Raw genomic sequence first — 20609 nt, 5'->3', positions numbered from 1 at the left:
GGTTGGTGATTTATACAAACTGGGTGATCTAAATTATGTAAATTTAAAAAAAGGATTCCTCTTCACCTAGGCCAATGTTTTAGAGGCTTCTCAAGGGGTGTATGGGAAGTACACCCAGCAGCTAGGAGCAGCTAAATACTTCTGCTCACCTAAGGACTTGGTGTGAAACATTAAAAAAAAAATACCTTGGGTAAATGTATTCTAGGGAGGAAAGGGAGGGTCCAGGAGAGTCCCCAGGGCTTTTCAGGGGACAGCTGGCCCTGGGAGCAGAACCAGCCTCTCAGAAAGGTCTCTCTAACAGCAGAGATGCAGCCGGAGTCACAAGGGAGGAAGGTCTTTCTCGTTCAAACGGATGCAACCAGGGCAGAAGGGGCTTCAGACAGCAGAGTTCACAGTGCTGGGGATACTCCCCCTTCCTGCACCTTTCATTTCATAAAGGGAAAAGAAAGTTTGTAACCCATGTGGTGGGATGGGAGGCTCTACCAAATATGTCACAGGGCCGATTCAAACCCTCTTAGCCATTTCTCTGCCTAATGTGTTTCTCATGGACTTGCAGAGCCCATCACGTGTCTCTTCTTCCCTACAGTACAGTCCAGTGGCTTGGAGGGACATTAGGTGGGACTCGGTAACACGGCCATGGAGAGAAGTCAGGGTGGTGAGTGTGCTGTACTTACTTGCAAGAATGACCATGTCCATCCCCCAAAATATACTCATAATCCAGCCAACCATCACGATCGCTGTCAGGATCTGAATCAGAGCAGCAGCAATGTTCAGCCAGAAGACACAACACATGTGCCTGTCAGGGAGGTCAGTCCGGGCTCCGCACAGCACGGTGAAAGCGGATACAAACGTTCCTAGGGAGAGAGCAGCAACGCAACACCCAGTGAGAGCCACGGCTTCGTGCCAGATCCCTCCCCTTAGACCCACTTCTCATAGTGTCCCACTTCTTGTGCTCCCATTGCAGTGCTGAAAACCTGGGAGGACAAATGGAGGCACATTCTTACTTGAACATGCTGCTGTCTCCCACTGAATTACAACAACACATATATTTGGAGACCGGGATGGAAAAAACACTCTTTGGGTTTTAGCTCCTTTTCCCCCACATCCAGCAGTAACTGTTTATGCACTGTAGGCAGTTTACAAGGGAATGCTGTGTGTCTGTGGAGATATCAGTCTACCTTTTTTCTGCTTGGTGGCTCTCTCTTGGGGAGAAACACTTAATATACAGCAGGTCTAAAAGGGAAAACTGCACCCGGAGTTAGAGCAGGACTGGCTCTAGAAAGCTGTACAGGTCTGGCAGTCTGTTACTGTTTCCAAATACTGCTCTAGAATGAGCACACACACACAAAGAAGAGGTGCTAATGTGGCACTGCATCTTTGCACAATGCTTTCCCCAGTCACAAGTTGTAACCTGAGGTCATGTTTGAACAAAGCAGAAGTAGCTAAACTTAAAGTGCTGGAGCCAGGAAACCTGGTAATGCAGCCCTTGGCTCTGCTTGAGACCAGCTTACAAATCTTGCAGCCACCCTTCAGACTTCCTAAAATGTTTCAAATGGAGGATCTTCTTGATGTGTGAAAGTTAAAGCTGAGTGAAAAAAATTACACCACAGCAGCCATTCACAAAGATTCTTCCTAAATTTACCCCGTTGGACAAGCAGGATCACTTATTCACAGCTGATGTCCTGGGCTCATGGCTGGCTGAAACCCACAGCTCGGGGAAGCCTTGTCTGTCCCACAACCAACCTGCTGAAATACACAGCACAGGCAAAAAGCAGAAGAAACAGTTTTTGACCAAGCTGTTGGCCACAACATTCGGGCATCTTATCTATGTATGCATTTCAACACCTCTTAGCATCATGAATTGTCTTTGGGTTTTTTCTAATATAAATACAGCATTGCTAAGGTAGGAACAAAGGTGCAATGTTGATTGTACTGGATAACATAGTTCTGTGGGATGTTTTCTTTAATCAATTTTGTTGAATTAAAATGATGGTTTCTACAAAAACTTCCCATTTTCCTCTCAAAGGATGGAAGCCTGCAAACAGCCTGTAAGAATGAGCACATCTTCAATGCACATGAATGCTTTGTTGAACTGAGGGGAAGGTGGGAGCCCCTTGGTTTGACTGAAGACGGGGAGGAAACACTCAGTTTACACCCTTCCAGAAAAACCCATCAGATCAAGAGAGCGGAACGATCTGGTTAGAAGCAAAATGCCATTTTGTCCTGCACTGCCAGGGTGGTGGAAAACATAATCTCTTTCATTGTTGCCACTTCAGTGGGTCACAAGCAAAACAGGCAGTTGAGGTGCCAAAACTCACTGGGAAAGGCTGGCTACAGCCTATTTTTAGTCTTGCCATCCTCTGCAAGCTTCAATTCCAGCATCTTCCTAACACTCCACCAGCTCCTAAAACCCTGCTCATATTCCTGCCGCTGGCTCTATCCGATTTTGTACTCCCACCCGCTCCCTTTGCTGCACACTGAAGCTGGGCATGGAGCAGGCATGGAGCAGCACTACAGTACAGGGGAATGGGTGAGCACTGCTGGCGTGGTGGGAGGCAGCCCTAAGGCAGAGCATCACTGGAGGGGACCGGGGCACTATCTTCTGCTTGAGAAATGACCCCTGGAATTTGTCCTCTGCTTGGCTTTCACAGGCAGGGTTTCATCCCCTTATCAACCAAAACTAAAGGGTCTGCAGAGAGAAAAAGGGGAAGTCATTTTAATCCCAAAGGATGTTGTGTAATTCTCCTCGTTGCTTTTTAAAAAAAACCTGTCTTTTGCTCTGTGGCTTTGTTTTCCATGTCTTTTATGTCCTCCATGTGGGATTATGTGACATCTCTGCCCTGCTTCACCCACCCTTTTTTTTTCCTTCATAGGTTTTTTTAAAGCAGAAGGAAGCATGGAATATCTCCCCCATGCTTCCTGAAACTGTTGTCTTCAAAATTACACCACTGCACTCTCTGAGATTAAATATGGATTGAGGCAAGATCAGAGACTGGGTGTTTATGTTTTCTCATCAGGATGAAAAATCTTGCCAAATGGAAATGCCTGTCTCTTTTTTAAATTAAAATCTTCCCCTCTTGCCTTACCTTTAACTCTTCCAAGATGTGTTACAAAGAAAGGTCATAAATGAGCAGTAAGTCTTCAACTACAGCTTCAAATCCTTCCAGTGAAGCTTTTAAGATTTTTACATCATTAGAGGAAGGTGCTGAATTAGCTAATTAATCCCCTAAACACCACAATGACTAAGCTAATGTGTAGTCCTATTCAGAAAGGAATAAAGCAAACAAAGCAGTTAAGTGTCCCCCTCTGGACTGGGAATTGATACAGGAACTAGGATTAAAATCTCATGAACCTTGGCTTCTGATTGCCTCTTCAGGCTACTTCTCTACTCATGGGAGCCAATTCATTTTTCCACTGCCAATGCATTTTTGTTATTAATTATGATTAGCCAACCTTTGGGAACTTGCTGGCATTTTTGAATTCAAGTCTTGAGCCATGCCAGCAGGCATAAAATGGAAGTATTTTTCCTCTAGTCCACATGTGCTTGAAAATGTGAAGCAGAAGTAAGCGTCTTAAATGCACTTGCCAAGGTAGATGTTTTCCCCTTAAGAAGCCATCATAGTTACACATTGCCAAATATGGAAGTATTTGCATCTGGAAGCAAAGAGGTGGAGAGGAGCAGGAGGAGAAGGAAGGCAAGCAAGCTGGATCTGCTGATACCTCCTGGCTGCATCAGAGCTGGGGCACTGAACCATTTCCCTTCCTGACCAAACATTCAGACACTTGAATACCTACAGCCCACAAATCATAAACTTGGTATGCCAGCTGCAGTTGGGGTGGTGTTGGCCAAGTAAATCAGCTGTCCAAAAAGGTCTCAGGCTGTGAGTGTAACCAGCAAACAAACTGCTAACTTCACAAGCGGATGTCAACTAAAAGCCCACACAGTTATGCCACTATAACATAAGTAAATATAGTAAGCACTTCTATCTTCCCAATGAAAAGCACCAAAGCTGCAGTAAAATCTGGGATTATTCTAAATCATTAATTAATACAGCCTCTTTGGGGACAGAGGGGAGGCGGCAAAGAGAAGATGTCCTATGTTACTTAACAAGTCTGTTCATTCAGCCCCGTGGGGGCTGAAGGGGCTAAGCCATACAGCCCCTGTGACACCTGGAGCCAGCAAGTACCAGGGGCTGGGCAGAGGGATGGGTGGGAGCTGAGGATTGCTCTTCTGGAGCAGCTAGGAGGCACAGGGTGAAAGTGCCCTGTGCAGTGAGGCTGTAAGATGTGACGCCAATCTTGCTCTTTCACTTGGGGCAGCAGCAGCCAGCTGGGGCACTAGCGTGGTAATAGGTTAGAAAGAGAGCCCCTGGAGGCCTGTGCTTGCTTTGGCTGTCAGCAGAATTGGGGTATTTTTAGATTACACTAGGAAATATAGAATGCTTTTTGTTTTCAACACTTTAACCCATTGAACATGAAGTGGAAGCGTTTTTGGTAGAACAACACTATAAATGGCGCAGCAAAGGAGCGGGCTTTGCCCTTTCTCTCCTCTCTGGTCATTCAGGATAAAGTCCCCACTCTGGTGTGTGCTGGTACTACGGCAGCCACGGCCTTCCCAAGAGCATCGCCTGCTGGTTCCTGGCCTCACAGAGTACACCAAAATAGTGTGACAGGAATAGTTTGGGGTTTTTTCTCTCAGAGCGAAAACTCTGGAAAGGGCTCCCTCGGTTTAGTATCATCTGAGTCACTCATCCAGGCTGGAGAAAGGCATGAGGGCAAGACCATGGCCTGTCCTGAACAGTCTCCTCTGTGTTATCTGAGTGCAGCAGGGACTGCATAATGGAATATCTTAAGCTGTATGAGAGAAGTTTTTCTCTCCTGTTTTTGCAAGAATGCCTATCCTGGGCACTCCTGCAAGAGCTTTAGTCAGACATGGAGCTTGGCAGGTTTCATGTGGAGGACCCGGCTGTGAGCAAGCTTCTGACGGCATCTTCCCAGAAATATCAGAAGAGGGAACCTGCTTGAAGCCAGGGTGCAAACCAGAAGGAGATGAGACACTGATGACCACAGTGTAAGTGCAACTACTTTGAGCATGCAGACAATTTACTAGTGGGCTTCCCACTGACTACCAAGTATCTCAAATTTCCCAACACAAAGCATCTCTGCTGCAAGAAATCACATCTGATGAACTGTTCTGGTACAGATGGGAGGCACAGCAAAAACCCAAATTGCTGCAATCAGGGGCAGCATGTGGAGATGATGATGATTCTGTGATGATGATCCCTATCCTACAAAAGCCTGGAGCTAGGGAGGGGATGGGAAATACTCCTTCCTCTTCCTGCAGGCCTGGACATCATATGAGACATTCTCTTGTAGTGCTGGGAGTTAATAAGGCAGTAGTATGGTGCCTCTTTTCCTGCTCCCAAAGGGGAAAAAAGAGGGCCATGTCATGATTCAGGAGCTGGAGCAAAGCTGCAGGAAGCACACAGCTGCAGTTAGGTACAGGCAAAGATGGGAAAGAAATTTGAGGTGTCTGTGGGAGCAAGGCTGTTGGATCGACACTGGGAGATGTAATTAATGAGTGTGTGTTTTGTGGGGATGAGACATACCTGTGTAGCTGTATTGTGTCAGGGGAGCGTTCTGTGTGGGGACACGTCTGATGTGACTTTGAATTTCCTTAAGTAAAATGATTATTAGCTGTCATTAAACACTGTTGGCAGGTATGTAAGGCAGATGTTGTGGATGTGCTGAAAATTCATGAGATGTGTTGGTTCTTGCTTGTGTGAGTCAGAAGAAGCTGTGTGAGAATGGTAATAAGGATTGCACTAGTTTCCTCGGTATAACAGTGAATATGGTATCTACTGGTCAAGGCATCCTCGGCTCCTTAGTGTCATGAACTTGTTTTTATACTCTAGTTTGAGCTGTAAAGAGTTGTTTCATGCGTGGAGGCCTCTCATCCTTAGCATTAATCTGTAAACTAAGCTGTAGCCCTTTGGGTTATGACGAGGGAAAGAGAACTGCTAAAACTTGCCCAAGAAAGGGCTAAAGCAGAGTCTACTGATGCTGAGAACCTTTGCCTTTTGCTTAAATAGAGATGGGCTGTGGAAAGGACACTATTAACAAGACAATAAAATGCAGTTGCAAAGCATTAACTCTCAGGATGACTATCTGCTGAAGTTTCCTAAAGCAGAGAACTGTTTGTGTGTTTTATTAAGAAAACAGATGCAAAGTAAAACCCCCTAGAAGTGTGAATCCTCACCAGTGTCGCCCGTTTCCACCTGGCTGGAACTCACTAGGGCTTAGGCTGCCTGAAAGAGAAACTGCCAGTGCAGGTGTGTCACCTAAACCCTCTGAAATAAGAGTGCTTTCTTTCCAGGCTTATTGCAGCTCTTTGAACAGAAAAGGCTGGTTCAGAAGAACAACTGATGTACTTCTGTGTCTACTGTGGCTCTTGCAGCTTGTGAGTGCAGAGCTCTTGTCAGGGTCTCCACCACACCTCTTATTCGCATGGCTTCCCCAGAGAGAGGTGACTGCAGGCAGTAGGCATACAGTGAATCTCTTTGGTTTGCAGCAAAAGTAGAGGAGTGGGGGCTGTGGGGTGTCCTGAGGGAGCTAACCTTTCCTGAGTACCTGAGTCTGGCTTCGTGGCCAGATGTACCTTGCCCGGAGTCATATTCCCACCCAGTTTACTTGGAGGCACTCAAAGCAAGCAATGGAAGACACCAAGCCACTTGCTATTCAGCTGAAATAGATGAAAATAAGTGCACACAGTTACAGCTGTGCTCCTGGAGAGGAGCATTCAGCTGAACAGTCTGTGGCCATTTCACACCGAGCAGCTTGGGAGTGCTGAAGAACTTGTGCTGCTGCTGCTCCCGGCTGGGGCCAGTGCAGGATATTGGGGGCTGTCATTTACACAGCAATTCTTCACCAGGTAGTGGGTGCTGGACTTCTTTCTCTTGAAATATCAAGAACACAGAAATGGCAAGACTGCAACACAATGCTTCGGCATCAGCAAGTTTTAGGTGTCCCACCCAAGAAAACATGCAACCTGTCAGTGGCATCCCCTACATCCTTCCCCTTGTAGTTCATTTCAGCCATGGAAGTAAGTCAGGACTGAGTGCAATTACCTGGGTTTTTTTCTAGAAATAATCCTGTTTTAGACCAACATCTTAAAAACCTGGAGTTTTAGGTTAGAGTTTAATTAAACAGCCATGGGCAAGCCTTTTTCCCCTTTCCAGTATCCATACAGACTGAAGTCTGCCCCTGCCAAATACAGTGCAAGGGCACTAGGGAGGAGAGGTGGCTTTAATGATTTCAGGGGGAAGAACAGCAGGAGCAGTGGACAGCTTAGGAAACAGGAGGCTTACTTGGTCCCAGGTAGCACCTCTTGGAATCAAAAACCTGAACCCCACAGGTTCCAATCTGCTGGGAGGGACATGAATGACGTGCAGACACCTTGGTGGTAAAGTGATTGCCTGCGAATGCCAGGTCTCGTGGACAGCTGTGTGGGCAGGACTCAGGCAGGAACAGCAGGAGCAGAAGGGTAGGAGAGAGAGAGGAGAAAAGGAAGGAGGAGAGAGTGGAGGCAGCAAACGTGACAGAACCTAGACGTTGCCATGGAGAGGAGCTCATGAATTTTTCCTCTGTGGCCTGCTATTAAAAATGTTTTGTTTAGCTTCTGCCAGCACATTGTTTTTATTTTCCTCTTCCATATCAGAAGGACATTCAAAGGGAATTCTGGCCCTCTCTGGTCCTTTTGGCCTCACTGCCAACAAAAATACAGTCACTTGACAAGTGAGAGCTGGCACTTGCAGTTCTTGTCTCCATAGGGTTTGTTCCAACTCCCAAGTCTGCAGAAGGCAGGCTGTATATAGCCTTAGCTTTCTGGTTTCCCTATGTATGTGAAAAATGACCAGCATGTCCCGAAGCATTATTGGCCCATGACTGATCCCAACTGTCCCAGTACCTCACTGTAGCTGCAGCACGGAGCTCTGCATCTGTTTGTTATTAGTAGCTCTGTGTCATGTGGTCAGAACAGGCTTGACAGTGTTTATGTAGCATCCACAGAAGACAGCCCACGTGTAAGTAAGACAGCAGCGCCTTTGCATCAAAAATGAGATTTTTATCATATGTAATGCTTTAGAAAAAGTTAACTCTTCTAAAAATGCAGAGTTTTTTAACAAAAACTTCAAAACTTGACTGTAACGAACTTTCACAGACTTCCAAGGCTAAAAATACACAGCAAAATCTTAAATTACATGGAAGGGGGGGGCTGCATGAAGGTGAACTGACTTACTAAAGCTTTAATTATACACGGACCCATCAATATTATTTTTACTCTGCAGCACTGCAATGTTTTGAACACTTAAAAGCAGCCACCCATAAATAGTGAGATTGCAGTACAACTTGTTCCACTGCCAGACATTCCACAATCCTTGGGTGAAGTTTTCCAATCCAATCCTACGGTTTAATTCTGTTGACTTGATGCTTAAAATTAAAGGGTGTGCTCGAAGTATTTGAGCCTGGAGAATTTCTGCTGAAGAGCAAATGCAAGGCCACATTGGATGATCCATGGTGATGGTGCAGACTTCGGACTTCTACCAAGACTTGCTGAATTATCTTTGCAAGTTGTACCTGCCTGATTCCCAAACCGATTTCTTTCCCTCTTGTATAAATGATGTGATCCCAGAACCACCACTGACATTTTGCATCATGCTTTACAATATTATGAACCACTGCAGAGAACATGTAATTTCCCAGAAGTAAAAGGGGAGGTGGGGGAGGAATATTGCTACACAGACACCTAGACATAGAAAATGGGAAAGTTGCAACAAATAATACCTACCACCTACAGTCAGAGAAAATTAATTGCTGAAGATAAGCCCATCCACACTAGAAGTATCATCTCTTGTCCTACTTCCAAGGTAATATTCCACAAGGAGAGATTCTTTGCTGCTTCTCACAGTAAAGATACTGAGATACTTAGCTGACACTCAGGTCAACTCTCTGAACACAACAGTGACCTGTTGCTTACTCCCAGCTTCTTCCCAACATAACACTAGTACCTCACTGACAGACATATTCCTTCCCAACCTCTTCTGGCTCCTGGTTTGAGTCACTTAGGTATTCCTGCCTGTCCAAGTCACACTGTAGCTAATCACTACACCTGTCCTGCTGACTGTGGTGGTACAGAGGGATGCTTTGCTGGGTGTAAAGAAATCACCTCTGGGCACAGCAAGCTTTCCAGCAGCTTGAGCTTGCATAGACTCATCTGGCTTGCTTCTTGCCGGCAGCTAGACTGGCTTAGTTAAATCTGATATGGTTCCCCACTAGTACTGTGCAGCCTGTCAGGCAGATGTTTGCTATGAAGTGGACAACAGGCTGTCTGCACATTACAGACAGGGAACAAAGAGCCAGGGAGGGTAAATGACATGTCACTGGTTCTGCTGCTAGCCAGGGGCACTGCTACGAAAAGAACTGAGGCACTGCAGCCGTGCTTCTGCTCAATGCTTACTTTCTTCTTTGCTAATGGAATGAAGAGAGGATTTTAATTAATTTGCATCCTTATTAAGTATGCCAGCGTTCACAGAAATAATGTCATTTGCTTCCAATTATAACAAACATAAAGTAAAACAAAAGGCAAGACCACTGTTTACAGCTCAGGGCACTTTGCTAAAAGCTCATCTGACCTAAGTGGACGCATTCCTGGTGCTCTGTAATTTTATCAGCTTATCAACTTAAACGCTCCATTTCATGGAATCAGCTCTATTGCTGGTTTCTCCCTGCTGTCTCCTGCCATGCAGAACTTTCTGTATTCATATTGTCTACTATTAAAACAGGTGCTTGCTCCACCTTGTGCTCCCTTCTCCTCCTTCCAGCTGCCCAGGAACACCAGCTAGCTCTGCCACAGCTCTCCTAGTCCCAGGCTGCTCTGCACTCACCTGCTGCAGGAGTGAGAGAGGAACCAAGGAGCACAAAATAACTGTCCACTAAAGTATCTCTTATTTTTAAGACTACAATCCTATTCACAATTCTCAAGCACCTCCAGAAATGAATTTTCTGATTTCTTGATGCACATACAGAAACAAATGTCAAGCCATTCTGTTTCATGCTACTAATGATATTGAAGTAATTTGAATGTGGCTTTTCACCCAAACTTGACAAACCTGGAAGCTTCAACAGCAGAATGTCTGGAGAGAGTGCCTCCTTATTTCACAGTGGCCATGAAAGCTTTCTGGCTTTCTTATACCTCCAATTTCTAAAGGCTGATGGCAGTAAGAGCTGTGTAACAGTAGAAAAATAATGAGGAAAAGGCTATGGATTCTCAGAAGCTTTCACAAAGGCTCTTGCCAATTATGCAGTGATGAACTGAAGTTTATTCATAATTGTCTGTGCCAGGGAAAGCTCTTTCTTGTCAGGCACAGAGCAGGAGGCGGGTATGCATGACCCTCCAGCTTCCGCACCAGTGTAAGGGCTCTGACTGGCTCCTGATGTTTTACTGGGTGAAGCCACATCAAATGCTCATTTGTCTTCCTGCCTCTGCCCTCTCAGAGGTTAATTAAGTGCCATTAGTGCCCATCTCAGGATGCTCTAATTGAGCAGAAGGAAAGCGGCAGGCTGGGGCAACGCCAGGTTGGAATGCACCCGGCCGGGCAGCCACAGCTCAAGGTGAGGTCCACACCAGCCACAGCTCAAGGTGAGGTCCACGGCTGCACTGCCTCATCTGTCTTTCTGATCAATGCCTTGCAATGAGTTTTGCCCTTTGAAGCTACCTAACTGCATTTGCTCTGCTCATGGAAGGACAGATTAACTACTTCTAAGATTCACTGAGCAGTGATTCTGAGCTTGCTGTGATACCCTGGAGCCCTTCACTGTGAAGACAAATCATGTTAATTAGGGACTACCAAGACAGAAGACAGAATTAATCTTATTAGTAAGTCAGATGGGGATGCAGAGCAATTAGACCTTATTCTACAGAACAAGGCAGCTGAAATGGAAGTGTAATAAATTGCACCAGCTTCCAAAATCATCCCAAAGTACAAGCTATTTTTTAAGGACTATAGGAATGTAAACCAAAACTGTGACATAATGTTTGGAGATCTGCAGTGATAAGTGTGCAGGAAACTAATGAAAAGACCTTTTTTTAATCCAGAAAACTCGGTGCATGCATTTTATGAGCCAAAGCTTCTCAAGCAGGGACTTAAAGGGGACACGACGGAGTTGCACTCTAGCCCAGAGGTGTGGTGCTGCACCCAGGAGTCTGGAATACAATTTTTGAGACCAGAACTCAGTACTGCATTTATAGCTGCTTGCTAAATAATTCTGAAGCTGTAACTTTATTCTTATAATGCTGAATTAACATTATTAAGGTGTTAATATAGATAGTCTGTGAGACAAAATTTACTGTCCTTCATGCATCTAACCTGAGGGGGTTATATCCCTCTTGTTCTGTTCAGTGCTACCATTAGTCAAATAGTGACCAGGTCTTGCTTTTAAAGGTCAGTTTTCATAAAAACACTATTCTTAGATGAAATGTAAAGCACTTTGCCTACTAAAGCCACTGCAAAGTTGCTGTTTTACTCATGTGCATAGCATCTGAAATATTTAGGAGATGGTGCTTTACACTCTAAGCTTGGCTTTGGTACTTCCAGGTGATTCAAGCAGTTTACAAATGAAAATCTCATTTCATGGTAAGTTTACTTGATTGAGAATATAAATATGTTTTATCTTCTTCAGCAAAACCGTAGGGAACATTTTTAACAATACAAGCATCTTAACTTGCATTCATTTTAACTGGAACTTCCCACATTAACATCCCTGAACAGCAGATTCAAATATGATTGATTCTGTACAAGAGCAGTGTGGGACGAGGAGGACAAGGATCCACCCAGAGCTGGGCTGCAACAACCCACAGTCTCTTTGGTGAGGGGGACACGCGCTGTCATTCTAGAGGTGAAGCACAAAGCCAGAGTGAGCCTCTACACAGGACGAGTCTTGCTCCTGCAGGGAAGATGGTGAGAAGATTTGGAGTCTTCCAGAACCTTTCTGGCTTCCCATGGAAAGAGCCCAGGCAGATCAACAGAAGCAAGTCTTTTTTGGCAGTGGAGAAATGAGCTGTGGTACCTTATGCCTGACATCACCCCAGCAGAGGCTCCATAAATAGCTAAGGCTGGAGTGACCCCTGACTTTACAGATTCTGTGAATATGAGCACCAGCCAACACAAATTAATCCACCCAGATAAAATGGTTTTCTGAAAGGAAGATTTCTTATTAGGGTGGAGAAAATGTGGAGGCTAATACATGTATCAGCATAAGCAGGTAACCTGTGATATTGTGGATGAGAACCTGAGCAACCTGCCCTAGTTTAACCCACTTGGAGGAAGGACTAAGTAGCCTCCAAAAGTCTCTTCCAGTCCCAGCTGCTCTATGGTATTTCAGTAACTTTATCTATTCCATGCAAAGCTTAGCTGATCTCTTGGTTTCTTTTCCCAGAGCCACATCCTTCTGCCACTACACGACTGACAGCTCTTGAACACAGGGCTCTTCATGATTTTTCAATTTATTTTTGAAGAGCTGTTCTGTTTCTAAAATGTCAGGTGCAATTACTCTCATAGCAAGCAGGAAGCGTGCCTGTGAGTTGCTGATCACACCAAAACAGGTGAACTTCGAGTCAACAGCCTCCCTGCTTTGACATGGCCCCTCCTGATCTGTGCATGCTCATATCAAACAGCTCAGCCAGCCTCTGAGAGAGATGCCTTCGTGCTAAAAGGAATTACTGCTTTATACAGAAGTGTGGTCTTTCTTTAAAAGAAATGTTTACTTGGATATAATCATCATTTCTGCAGAGACTAGTCCTCTTCTGTCTAAAGCAAAGCTAAAGGAAATGCCACAGCTTAGTTGAGCAGGTCACAAACATAGATGAACACTCGGTCATGTTTGGGTGCCAGGTCATCCACAAACAGTTAATGGCTCTTGGCCATCCGAGCTGTGTCCAGCAAGGCCTGCAGAGGCACAGCCCTTTAAGTGTGCCTGTGAGATTTTATATATGGTCTTTTTATCTGAATGCACCCCCCTACCTCATCACTAGGAGTTCCTGTGTTCCCAATTTGCAGGAAATAGCATTTGATGTACATATATTTCTGTCAAAAGGCAAATTTTCCCTTGACCGAATAATTTCCAGTATCTGCCAACTAGCTACTGGTCAGCATTAGATAAAAATGCATGTGCATTGGTTTGTACATATCACAAAGAACTGTTACCAACATCACAATATAGCACATAATTATTCTGAATGAAATATGGAAAGCAATACCTATATCATATAATGATTAGAAGACACCGTTCTTCAGAGCTTAGAGAAGATTTATATAGAGTGAGACATACCAGGGAAAGAGTTATACAGAAAAACTGGAAATTATCATGGTTTCATCCTCTCTGTGTTTTTTTTCTAATTCTCATGTTGAATAGGTTATAATGAGGTTAGGGACAATGGTAACATGGTTTAACACTCCCACGCTGGAAGCACTTATCTCGCTGTTAAAGGGGGCAGCTGAGAAGAGATTCAGACTTTTAAACATCCTTTCCTGCCTTGCTGAGATGCTGTTAGACTGGGGGCAGGGGACCAACCCTGACAGCGACATTGCAACACAAGACTTCACAACCTAAACAAAGATGTTGTTTCTCTGCTTCTGTATGTCCTCCAGTTTGACTAACTGGAATTCACTAGGGTCAGTTTTTACCCAGTTTTCCACGGGGTTTTCTAGACAAGGCTGGTTTGGGGGGAGTACCAGTCCTGCAGAGGAAAGGGAATTCATATTTGCTACTTATGTGCCAGCCAGAGCCAGCACCTTCATGTGGTAGGCAATGTATGCACCCCAGAAGACTCTCCCTGTGCCAAAGAGCTCTTACTGCAGTTTTTTAATATCCCCAAAGCTACTCCTCCCTTATTCCTCTTGGTAACTGGTGTTGTGTACTGTGTCTCTGAAGAGCCTGTGGCTCTCTGGAGCAGCTCAAAAAGCTTCATAACCTCCCACTCACCAAGCTTTGCCTTTTCCACCTTGCATGGCTCCCCCTGGTTCAGAACACTGGAGCAAGCAGCAAGGAAAGCAGAGGAATGCATTTCCTTGGAAAGAAGGAGTGGGCATAGAAGGAAAACACTTCTTTGAAGAAGGGCAGGCACAACTGAGGGACCATCTATCTAAAGTTTATTCATTCCCCCATTGTTTTTCTTTTCCTTCTGCCAAAAAATACGTCTATATTGGACCCAGATTCATCTCTGACATAGATCAGTTGACTGCCAGAGTTACACTGGGGATTAATTTGGCACATGAGGTCTAACCTGATCTTGGCAGCAATTCAGAAGTGCAAACAGCAGAAAGACAGTACTTTTAAATAATAGTAACAGGCCATGGCAAACAGTATATGCCTGCTGCTCAGTATGAGGTTGATAACTCAAATTCAAATGTGAACTTAAGAGGGCTAACATGAATAGCATGGATACATACTCAAGCAGAATTAGAAATTGTAGAAAATTGATTCTATATGCATACTGCACTTTCCTAACTTTTTATCGGTTCTGTTGTGCTGCACAAGGATCAGGTAGGGCTCCATACAGCACGTGGTGTTGCTCTCCTTGCTCCTTAGCTGAGCAGGACCACAGTGCCTGGTGATCCTGGCAGGCTCTCTGGGCTTGTGTTGTGCCCAGAAGCCGTATAGCTGGGAGACTAATTATCCAGCTCCTGTCACCCTGCAGCTTCTAGTAGCTGCCTGTGGTTTCAGCTTGTATCTGGCTTGGATTTACTGTATCAGCATTCACACTACAATGTGAATTCAGTTTATGGGACTGCATAGCTGAAACTAAAGCGAGATCTACACTTTACCTCACTACAGAAAAAGGTCTCTTGTAAGTCTCCTACCTCAGCAGAGTTGTGTAAGTCGTGCAGCTCCACTTGTCTCTCGAGCTGCCCCTTCCTATCTCCCTTTGTCTTGGAAATGTTGCAATGTTGCCTCAGTTTTCTTTCACAAATGAAGTTTTTGTCCTCTCTGATGAAATAGTTCTCACAAAGGCCTGCAAATAGTTGGATGAGTGTCAGGACCTCTGCTCCATCTGCAGAATTTCTGGTTCCTAGCTCTGGACTACATTAGGGGCTCTCTGCTCTTTGATGTCTTGCTATCTGTCTTACTTCTCTCTCCTACCATATCCCCAACATCTCTCACTCTACATTACCATCTTTCTCCTCCTGTTTCACAGAGACAGATTGAATCTCTGCAATTTCCTTCTCCCTGTCTTCTGTTTCCTCCATACCATGCTCCCTTTAAACTTCATCTGCATACAAGCCTTTGTTTCTGAGCCGGTGACTCAAACTCCTGTACCTCTTTAGGACATTTCTCCCACATCTTGCCTACTCTTCCTGGTATCTCTGCTTGGACATCCTCTTGTCTTAATGAAGATGGCAAAGTTAAACTCCATTTCTTTGCATAGTGAACGTTTCTTACTGATGACACCACCAACCACCTTTCCATCAATCTGGTTTGCAAGTAAAGAGAAAAGGAGGATAATTATGTATTTAATTCCTCCCTCTCCTTTTCACATGCACTCAGGTCACTGCAACTGCTATTTCTTTTTCTCTCTCTCACAAACTTAAATGTTTTTTCCTTCCTTATATCACCAATCACTAGAGCTTACTCTCCAGCCAGAGTTCCCCTTCACACGTCACATCAAATGCTTTTCACTCTAAGGCTTTCAGACCTGGTGAACACCTACTGCTGTTCTCATTTACATACACCCTGCAACACAAACCCCCTACCTTGAATTAGGGGTTTGTTCTAGTTCCTGTGTGACACAAGATTACTTGCTGCAACAATTTATTTCTGTAGTTAATAAATGTCCCCATTCGTAGTAGGAATCTGCAAAGGTTAGATCAGTTAAACCATTGTTGCGTAACTTTATTTTTTTATTTATCTTCTTAAGACTAACCAATAGGTCTGATAATTCTCTTGCACATGTAGATATCTGCAGTTCTAACTACCAAAATGACAGGCAGCTATACTTTCTCCTGCCCAAAGTTCAGTAAGTAGGGGCAGAGAGACAGCTGTTCACTAAGACAAACTATGGTGAGTCGCCCCACGCTCCTCCTTAAAGCATGGGCTACTATGTGCTCTCTGAAAGCATGGACCACTGATATATTGCTATACACCTCAGTGTTCTCCTCCCACTTAGGAATTCCTTAACTTTTCTATGCTAATCCTTACAGGTGTCTGAAGTGTATTTCTACAGTCATTATAGCTTCCTACACTTGAGCATTAAATAACCCCACGTTTCTAGCTAAAATAATTCATTTTTCTTTTAATTTTAGTGATAAAAACGTAGCATTTTTTCCTTCCCTCACATTGTACGGAATAAGATTTCTAGTACAGTATTGTACAAAAGCAACAATCTGACACATTAGAGCTATTCTGCCATCTTTTATTGTGCCTGCAATGAAAAAAAATAAGCATGTATTTTCAGCTGACTGTGCTACACAGAACGATCTGATAGCAGAAGCCTGTTATTGTCATTCAAAGGAACATTTGTTTAACCAGATGCAGTCATGAAAAATTATCTTAAATTTTACAATTCGTATTTTCTAGCGCTGTTCCACACAAAATCCAAATATGTCAATGCGTTAAGACCGCATCACAGACTGCACTTTATTCCTTTTCTTGAAGACAGATTGTAACAGGACCAACATTTTGGGACATCAGAGCCATCTACAGCAAGGCACACGTCTCCATCTCAGATACGAGGGCGATTAAGACAGCGCAATACTCTAAGAAGGGTTTATTGTAGGATCTCACATCCATAATGATTACACTGTGCTCTACAAAGGGAACCACTGTCCTACAGCAGCTCCTTGCAGGGGAAAGCAATAGCAAGTTGGTACACAGGACAGCAGGGCAGAAGGGAAGTTTAAGTTCAAAATGCATAGATCGAACTCCTTAGGTTCCTCAGGGTTGTGCAGACTGCCTGAGGTCTCGCCCAGAAAATATTTCTCAAGTAGAAAAGGCATTTCAGCACCCAGTAGAAACACTGGATGCTTGTGCCTGGGCAAAATTGGGATCCTGGGTGGACCTGGGGTGTAGGTGGAGCAAACCATCCTAAATGTATGATTCATGAAGGATCACTGAGCACAGTGAGCTCAAGGCTGCAGTGCTCCTCTGGCAGTTTCTACTGTGTTCCCCTGCAAGAAACTAGAGGCAGCGCAGGACTCTTTGGAAATCTTTGCATTTGCCTTTGCAATTTGCTCTGTATTCTTCTCAACTGTTGCATCTGACAGAAAGCAAGACCAGATTTGGGGTGGTAAGAGGACTGGATGGAGTAAAAATTGTGATTAATTCTCCTCAGTACTAATTAAACTAATACTGATCAAAATACACATAGAAGAAAGGTCAGTTGAAGGCTACTACAACACTGGGATGCAATTACAACTTGTGGGGTAGGAAGTTCCTAAATCACAGAATACCTTGAGGAAGAAAGGAGTATCTGGAGAAGGTGCTGGTGCATTTGCTGACACATTGGCTATACAAAGAAGAACCTGCCTGGTGCTGTGGGAAAGTTCAGTCTCATCATTGCTAGCTGAGTGGCAAACATACAAGGCAGGCAGTCTGCACTATCCGTGGGATCCATGTGACACATCACGTTTCTAGATCTGGGATTAAAGCAATACAAGTCTATTAGAAAAGTGCTTTTTATTTTCCAGTTAGTGAAAATTAACAGCTGAGCCAAACTGCTCAGCAGGGAGAGAACACAAACATAGTTCTTATCCTTCTCAAACGTCTGGCCCTAAACTATTTATAATCCTTCAGTATTTTATTTAACATATGCAAGTAACTGCATCTATTTTTCTACTTACTCTGCTTTGAACATACTGTCTCTTCTCTCCTAATGTCCATACTGACCAAGAACAGCACTTCATCTAGTTCTCTTTATTTTAGCATCTTATAAGTACTAATGATACCCCAGTGCATGTCTGTAATTACATATGATAATGTTCTCTTCCTTCTGTTGAAGAATGATAGAAGGAAGGCAAAGAAGCTAAAGCATGGACTTTTGAAAACACTTAGGCACCAAATTCCCAGTGAAATCAAGGAATTCCAGGCTAAATCATGCCTCCAGCCATAGTGAAAGAGCTATCAGGATATTTAATCACATTCTGGCTTTCCCAGTTTAGCCTCACTGCCCTCCCTGGCTTTTGGCTATATTGAAAGTGAAATATACAGATTAGGATTAGGAGTATGTATCAGAAAATGAGTATATTTACAGGATAGTAAAGAATGTTCATCTGAAATGTCTTTCCTGTACTGTCATAGTTTATATTCCTTCCTGTTTAAGCAGCGTGAATGATATTGGCTGAGTTTTTTACGACTTGAGGAAAGCAAAACAGATCCAGTAACTATATGAGGACTTACAGGCTGAAGAGGAACAGTGGCCAGGCAATTAATCTCTTCTTAGTAGAAGTTATAAGCCTGTATCGGAGTCAACAGAAGGGAACACATATCTGAGTCACAACAAATTCAGTACAAAGTCTTACCAAAGCTTTCCTATATTTAAAGTTAGCTTTAAGCATGCCTTTGCACTGAGTTATTAGTAGATGGTTTCCTCTGCCATCTCTTGATTGGAGGTATGCAATCTCCAGCTAAGATCAAGGGACAGATACTGTTACTTCAGCTGTAGCTGCTTAAACTGCCACAATCAATTTTCTGATGGAGATGTCAGTGTCCCAGAAGCCAGAAAAGTGAGAAGGGAAACCTCTCTACATTAGTCATCACAACCAGAAATTGCTGCCAGGCATCATCATGGTTGACTGGGGCAAAGTGAGGAGAGGCAGCACCCAGTTCTCAAGATTCATCTGACTTCACCTGTCAGCCCCATTCCCAAATATAGCAGCTCTCAATGCTACAGAGCATGAAAGGACCTCTCTCATATTTTATATTCCTCAGATAATGCAAAAAGGAAGAAACATTGTGAACATTCAGCACATCCTTCAAAGAAGGGATCTAAAAGCACCATTTTGCAGTGGTTATTTAAATTTGCAAATATTATTTGCAAAAAAACCCAAAAAACATTCTGCAGCGAGAACATGTGCTCAAGGTGTTCCACAGTCAGCAAAGCTGTTGAGATTTTTAGACTGCTAAGAAGGAATGCTATGGAAGAGCAGGACAGAAATGAGTGATGTGCTATGGTGAGCTGACTGGCTACCAGACACCCACCCAGCCACTCTCTCACTCCCCTTCCCCTCTATAGGACAGAGGGGGAAAATAAGATTAAAAAAAGTTTGTGTGTTGAGAGAAATAACAACAAGATCACTTAGCATTACTGCCAGAGGTGAAACAGACTGGACTTGGGGAAAGTCAATTTACTGTCAATTAAAATAAGTTTGGATAGGGAGAAACAAAATACCACCCTCACCCCTTATTTTCCCCCTGCTCCTAGGTTCAACTTCACTCTTCCATTCCTGATTCCTCTACCTCTGCCCCACTCTGAACAGAGCAGGATGCATGGGGAATGACAGGAGTTGTGGTCAGTTCTCTGCAGTTCCTCTCTCCCACTCCTTTCTCGATGCTTCTCCTCAGGTCTGGTGCCAATTGTTCCACAGGCTGCAGTCCTTTGGGATAAATCTGCTCTAGCATGGGCTCTCCACAAGTTGCAGTTCCTGTCAGGAGTTATGGTCCAGCATGGGCTCTCCATGCATGTCTCTCCTGCATGTTCTCAAAGATGTGTCCCCCTCCTTCCCTGCAGTGCTCTGCTGTCCAAACCCTGCTACAAACACCCAACACTCATATACTTTGAAAAAGAGCTAGCAGAGAGCTATGGGGAAGGGCAACGATGGAAATTATAGACTCAGAGAAAGAGAGGAGGTCTAAGCTTCAAAAATGTACAACTTACATGAGACATGGTAGATGTACATGCACTAAGAAACAGCGTGGAGGTCAGAACTACTTGAGTTCTTGTAGGGACAAGATGAGATCCAAAAGGATGTGTGGGCAGTGCATGATGTATTTTGAAACTATTAAAGCAAATGCCTTGTTTTGCCAACCAGTTAATGGGTAGCTTTGATCTGACCTAACTTCAGATATCTGCAAGGGAAGTGTCTCAATCTGAGCCAGTTACCCTTTGCAGGCAAAAAAAAAAAAAAAAAAACAAAAAAAAAAAAAAAAAAAAAAAAACAAAAGAAAAAAAGGGACAGAGGCCCCCAGAGGGTGTGATTCACTTAACCTATTTTAAAGAGATGAGTCACATGCTGGTAGTGCCTAATTCCTCCCTACAAACTACAACGCCAACCAACTCAGATGCACAGGTAGATAGATGGATCCTATCTGATACATCCAATAAAAATAACGTTTGCTGTTAAGCTATTTTGGCTAAATAATACTATTAAAAATTATCTCCTGCTTTGGTGTATCAGCCAGCTAATCAACTCCTTTAGGAGGAGCTTTTGCTACAGGCCAGTTAGTGCTTTTAACTCTGTTCATTACAGATCTTCCTCTGAAACTTCTAGTACTGGACACAGCATGAGGTAAAAGAGAGCAAGGACTTTGTTCTGCAGGACTCCTATGCCCTCAGGGTAGAA

General features: G+C 44.0%; 1 protein-coding gene across 6 annotated transcripts in view; it reads right to left on the bottom strand.

Annotated features, from left to right (window-relative positions):
* The window catches only part of STUM (stum, mechanosensory transduction mediator homolog), a 48085-nt gene that overhangs the window by 13667 nt on the left and 13809 nt on the right, over window positions 1-20609 (bottom strand). For all 6 annotated transcript variants that reach the window (XM_027712953.2, XM_027712954.2, XM_027712958.2 and 3 more), the window contains exon 2: window positions 675-854. In XM_027712953.2, the coding sequence (XP_027568754.1) occupies window positions 675-854 (180 nt within the window). The remainder of the gene's footprint in view (window positions 1-674; window positions 855-20609) is intronic.

The sequence above is a fragment of the Pipra filicauda genome, unplaced genomic scaffold (genome assembly GCF_003945595.2).
Source record: "Pipra filicauda isolate LSUMZ 115617 unplaced genomic scaffold, ASM394559v2 scaffold143_size2779998_pilon, whole genome shotgun sequence".
Taxonomy (NCBI): Eukaryota; Metazoa; Chordata; class Aves; order Passeriformes; family Pipridae; genus Pipra; species Pipra filicauda.
The sequence above is the reverse complement of the archived record's forward strand: the minus strand, read 5'-3'. Positions and strand labels throughout refer to the sequence as shown.